The sequence below is a fragment of the Cyprinodon variegatus genome, unplaced genomic scaffold (assembly GCF_000732505.1).
Source record: "Cyprinodon variegatus isolate N-32 unplaced genomic scaffold, C_variegatus-1.0 Scaffold284, whole genome shotgun sequence".
Taxonomy (NCBI): Eukaryota; Metazoa; Chordata; class Actinopteri; order Cyprinodontiformes; family Cyprinodontidae; genus Cyprinodon; species Cyprinodon variegatus.
In genome coordinates this window covers 324,141-329,862 of record NW_015150737.1, presented here as the reverse complement: position 1 = coordinate 329,862, position 5,722 = coordinate 324,141, and the positions used below count along the sequence as shown (strand labels likewise).

Genomic DNA, 5,722 nt, shown 5'->3' with positions numbered 1-5,722 from the left:
GGTGTGAGTATAAAATAATAACAAATGACTAAATATATAAATATGTCACATATATTAAAAGTTTTTGGGGGTCATTGTTGCTCCTTCTCTTCATTTACATATTTAGAGTTGGCAGCAGGGCCCATGGCCCCCCTCTGACCTTCTTATTGACGCCACTGGCTGGAAAATCTTTCCAATTTCTGAAATTAAAAGCATTCACGGGATTAACTTAATGTACAAAAAGCTCATCCAGCAGCCATGTCTCTGTGATTCAGTTTTTATTTGAGTTATTTTTATTTGTTTCTACCATCTTTTAATGTTTATGTTGTTTTAATTTGTTTTTATTTATGATTTCTCATCTTGCATGCTCTTATTTTGTGTTTTCATCATTTTTCTGTTGTCTTATTTTTCTTTCTCATTTTCCTCATATAAACACACACACACACACACACTTCCCAGGCGCTCCTAGAGGACGTTTCCTCCAGAGAAGCCGAGGTTGACCGCCTGGAGTCCCTTGGCCAGTCGCTGTCCCCGCTCAGCTGCGCAGCCGATAGGGATTGGCTGCGGGAGCGTGTGGGGGCGGTGAGGTCGGGTCACTCCGAGCTCGCCGATTGGTGCGCTCGGCGGGCAGCGCTGCTGGATCAGGCGCTGGCCAACGCGCAGCTGTTTGGGGAAGAAGAGGTGGAGGTGCTGAACTGGCTGGCGGAGGTGGCTCAGAGACTCAGTCAGGTCTCTGTGCAGAGCTACCTGCCCCAGCAGCTGGCTGAGCAGCACAAACACACACTGGTACGACACAGAGAGCCGCCGTTAAAGCCTCATCGCATCAAATAACAAAAGCAGCTTCTGTCCTTTTCAGAGGAACCACAGGAATCAGAAGCATAAATGAAACATTTTCTGTTTTCGTCTTCAGGCTCTTAATGAAGAAATCCTGAGCAGGAAGAAAACAGTAGATCAGGCCATCAAGAACGGCCAAGCTTTACTCAAACAGACCACAGGTAAGCTCCTCCCTAAGGAGACTAAGAACCTCGAAGCTCCTGGATGGTCCTTGATGGGTTGCGGCGTCTCCCTTTACAGGCGAGGAAGTCCTCCTGATCCAGGAGAAGCTGGACGGGATCAAGTCCCGTTACGCCGAGATGACGGCCGGCAGCAGCAAGGCCCTCCGCACGCTGGAACAGGCCCTGCAGCTCTCAACACGCTTCGCCTCCGCACACGATGACCTCAACCTGTGGCTGGACGGCGTAGAGGCGGAGCTTAACAATGTGGAGCCGGACTCCTCACCTGCCTACCAGGAGAGACAGAAGGTGGGAGGAGTTAGGGCCTCTCTCTGTCTTACATTGCGACCTCACAAAACCAGATAAAATAAGGCGTCATTGGAGCGGTGGTTTTATACGGAAGAGGATTAGGGCCACTGAAAAAAAAAAGTTAACTGAGTTTTAAATTTTATTTCAGTTTAAAATGGGAAAAACTCAGAATTCTGACTTTTTTCTCAGAATTCTGAGATTAAAGTCAGAATTCTGAGAAAAAAGTCTGAATTCTGAGAAAAAAGTCTGAATTCTGAGAAAAAAGTCTGAATTCTGAGAAAAAAGTCTGAATTCTGAGAAAAAAGTCTGAATTCTGACTTTAATCTCAGAATTCAGACTTTTTTCCCATACTATACTGAAATTAAAAAAAAAAAATCAGTGAACTTTTTTCTTTTTTCAGTAGCCCTAATCCTCATCCGTAGTTTTAGGATTTCCTGTTATTATTTTTAAAAAAAAGTGTTTTAAAAGGTTTATAAATTACATTTGATATTTTCCTTAACAAGATATATATTTAAAAATAGGAATAAAGTTTACTCTCAAATTGAAAAATCTAAGTTATTATAAAAACAAGGCTCAAAACATATTGACCTGTGAGTACATGAGCTCCCTCTAGTGGTAATTTTGACTCATTTCAGTTTAGATCAGCCAACAGCCTGAAGATAGTTTCAGACTTACTTGAAAAGGGTCAAAGGTCAGTTAAACACAGCGTAATCATAACTTTAAAAGTCCGTAAGACCTGCTTTCATCCTTTATTAACTACAGACTTTTATTTTGTTAATGCTTTCCTTCTGTAATGATGTTTTTTTCAGTGTTTCCAGCATCAACCCACCCACAGCTGAGTTTCCATAGAAATGCTCTTTATTCTTGGAACTCAGTAACATTTTCAAAGCTGTTGAAAGGATTTCTGTTATATAATTTGTTTCCTGTCTCCAGGTTTTGTCCATCTGAGATTTTTTTTTCAGGATTTGACATTTAAAATGCTTTTTTTTTTAACGAGCTTCATGTTGGCCTGTTTTTCACCACGTTCTGGTTCTCTGCTGCAGGAGCTGAAGAAAGTGTCGGCTGAGAAGCGGCTGGTTCTGGACACGGTAAACGAGGTGGGCAGCGCTCTGCTGGATCTGGTGCCGTGGCGAGCACGCGAAGGCCTGGACCGGCTTGTCGCCGACGCCAACCAGCGTTATCGGCATGCAGATGAGACCATCACTCAGCGTGTGCAGCTGGTGCAAGCTGCCATCCAGAGGTCGCAGCAGGTAATGCAAGAAGCGTCCAACTGTCTTAAGAATCAATGTTCATTTCTGTTATGTCATTGCCAAATTAATGGAGAGAAAATTGACTTTAACAATGATTGAAAGAAGAACAGTTAAAAAACTCAGGACATCAGGACATAATTATAATAGCAGCTTGTTATATTTTAGCTCTCCCGAGTCAGAAATGGTGCACAACACACTATTAAAACCCCACAGTTGTAAAAAACCCTTAAATCCCCAGTGGGTTTGTGGAAGCAAAACTCCAGCCTCAACCTGGCTTTGATGTTACGCTTCCACAGAGCCACGGCATCGAGCTCAGGTCCTTCCTGCAGTTTGTCTCTTCGAGTCAGGTAGATAGCCATTTTTAGCCTCGTGACACCATCCTGATCTCGAGTTTTTTTTGGTTTGAAGTCCTTATTTGGCCTTTTAACAAAATATGTAAAAAGAAAAAACAAATACATTTTTGATATTAATAATTTATTACTATGCGTAGTCTTCTGCCCTCTATCAGGTATATCTGATTGTGTACAATAGGATTTTGAGCAAAGTTTTTACCATTAAATTATGCAAAAGGTTTCAGACGCAAAACATTTCAGAAACCGTTTGTATCAAATACGATACATTTGGCATTATAGTGTTAAATGTTATTGAAACGAGTTTTGCTCACTGTGAACTCCTTTCTACAGTACGAGGAGGCGGTGGACGCAGAGCTGGCCTGGGTCGGGGAGACCGAGCGTAAGCTGACGTCTCTGGGCCCCCTGAGTCTGGAGCCCGACGTCACGGTGGCTCAGCTTCAGGTGCAGAGAGCCTTCAACATCGACATCATTCGACACAAAGACACCGTTGATCAGCTCCTCAGAGTCAGAGACGAAGTTCTGGAAGCCTGCAGCGACGCTCAGAAGGACGCTCTGATGGCACGTCACCAACATTTCCTCGTAGTGTCAAAAACGGTCTGCGGGAGCGAGGGATTTAATGGTGTCTCCTCCCTCAGGTGAAAACGGATTCTCTGAGCACGCGCTACGATGCGGTGAGTCAGAGCCACAGCGAGCGGTTCTCAGCTCTGGAGCAGGCTCAGGTCCTGGTGGCTCGGTTCTGGGAGACCTATGAGGAGCTGGAGCCGTGGCTGGGTGAGACCGAAGCCCTCATCGCCCAGCTCCCGCCTCCAGCTATCGACACAGACGCTCTCCGGCTGCAGCAGGACCAGATGAGGGTGAGACATCCCACTCTCTGCCTCAGGGGTTAAAACTGTGCTCTGTCTACATGTTAAAGGATTTTAATATTTGCATGCAGCTGCTCAGAGAGTCCATCGCCGAGCACAAGCCCCACATCGACAAGCTGCTGAAGATCGGACCGCAGCTGGCGGAGCTCAGCCTCCAGGAGGGGGAGACAGTGAGGCAGCGCTACACCCAAGCAGAACGACGCTACCTGGCCATCAAAGAGGAGGTGAAAGGTCGCGCAGGAGCTCTGGATGAGGCGGTGTCTCAGTCTGCACAGGTACGGCCCGCAGCATCACTGATCTGTCCGTCCTTCAGCTGCAGACAGACGTGTTTATGTAGTACACTAAACCAAGGAATCTAAACATCTGCAGTGTTTTTATCTTAATCAGGCATCAACATCGTTACTAAACAGCATGAAGTTTCTGGCCGTGTTTGAACGTTTTAAGATGTTTTTCGCTCGCTGGAAACTAACAAAGATTTATGGCTAACAAAACTGGTTTCCAGCTCAATTACTTTTACTCCACTGTGTTTATAAGCAGGGTTGGGAATCCAAAACCGAGGTCCTGTAAACAACAACACCGATTCTTTACAAACCTTTTCCTCTTTGTTTGTTTTACTCTAATCAGAAATGCAAACAGGACAGTCGCTCATAGAAACAGATGTTTTTAAAACGGACGATCCCAAACAGCCTAGAAAAAAAAGAAAAATGTCTTAAAATATGTTGAATATTTCCAGCTTGATTCGTTGTTTAATTTTTTTATGGTTTTTGTTGATGGGCAGGTCCTGGCAGACCCGTGTCCATCTGTTTACGTCTGTAACCAGCCGTATAACTGATCCCCAGCATCATGTTAAAGTTAACAGGGCTAACAGAGACCGTAATGATGTCAGCATTTAGACTGAATGAAGCAAACTGTTGAGTTTTTCAGGGTTTTTTCGCACTGTGCCTGATATTGTAGCTACATCCTAATCTCATCTCATGAGACGCTGCTGGATCAGCGTCGTTTCTGCTGTTATTTTGTTCTGTAACTGAAAGCATGACTGACTGAACTCACCGTGTTGTTTCTCCACCCCTCCTATAAACCACTCCACGCCTCGTTCCGTCTCCTCCTCCCACCCATATCTTTTCCTCCATCCTCCACCCACCACCTTGTCTCCTTCCTCCTCCCCACCTTCATCCTTTTCACCTAACCCTGCTTGTCAAACTCCTCCCACCTCCACCCCTCCTTCATTGTGGGATGTTGCCTGTGTGTGTTGTTGCTCCTCACCTCCATTTTTCTCCATGGTCACTGCAATCACCCAGCTGCTAGAGGTAAGACATCCAACCTGCACTCAAGATGTTCACCTGAAGCGTTAAACCTGAATGCTGCACCTAAACTTAGAGAAACTCTTCCTTCTGTGTCAGAATATGCAGAAATAAGAACAGGCTGAAGAAGTTCAGTATTTAATCTCACTTATTTCAGCAAGTTTAACTGATTTTTATATTTTAAAAATGTATTTCTTGTTTTTTTTTTCTTTATTTTGAACATGCAAGAAAAAAACAAAAAAAAACAATTAAACAATGTTTAAAAACATTGGAGAGAAAAACAACAAACAAGGTACCTTTCTTTCCTGAGTTAATTTAGCTCTATTACATGTGCAAAAAGGAGTAGAAGGAAGTAAAACTTATGTACTCCTACCCCTTTAATTCTTCGTATTTCTTCAATTTACAATATTTATAATTATGTTGCTATATATATTCATATAAATACATACCTACCTACAATGGAGGATAAAAAGTGCCAAAATTAAATAAATAAATACAGCGATAAACAATGAATTAAATGTGTAATTCATTAAAAAAAATAAGGAATTAAATATATAAATGTGTCATTAATTTAATAAAATACGTCTTCATTTAATTAAAAATATATATATAATTATTTCATAAGAATCTGTCAAACTCACCCATCAAAGTTAGGGGGCGGGGTTAACGCGAATC

General features: G+C 43.0%; 1 protein-coding gene across 1 annotated transcript in view; it reads left to right on the top strand.

Moving 5' to 3' along the window:
• The window catches only part of LOC107090174 (microtubule-actin cross-linking factor 1-like), a 186,697-nt gene that overhangs the window by 140,572 nt on the left and 40,403 nt on the right, over positions 1–5,722 (top strand). The window contains exons 64-71 of the mRNA XM_015383416.1: positions 439–765; positions 890–974; positions 1,054–1,280; positions 2,324–2,530; positions 3,214–3,441; positions 3,519–3,737; positions 3,818–4,021; positions 5,045–5,053. Coding sequence (XP_015238902.1) covers positions 439–765; positions 890–974; positions 1,054–1,280; positions 2,324–2,530; positions 3,214–3,441; positions 3,519–3,737; positions 3,818–4,021; positions 5,045–5,053 — 1,506 coding nt within the window. The remainder of the gene's footprint in view (positions 1–438; positions 766–889; positions 975–1,053; positions 1,281–2,323; positions 2,531–3,213; positions 3,442–3,518; positions 3,738–3,817; positions 4,022–5,044; positions 5,054–5,722) is intronic.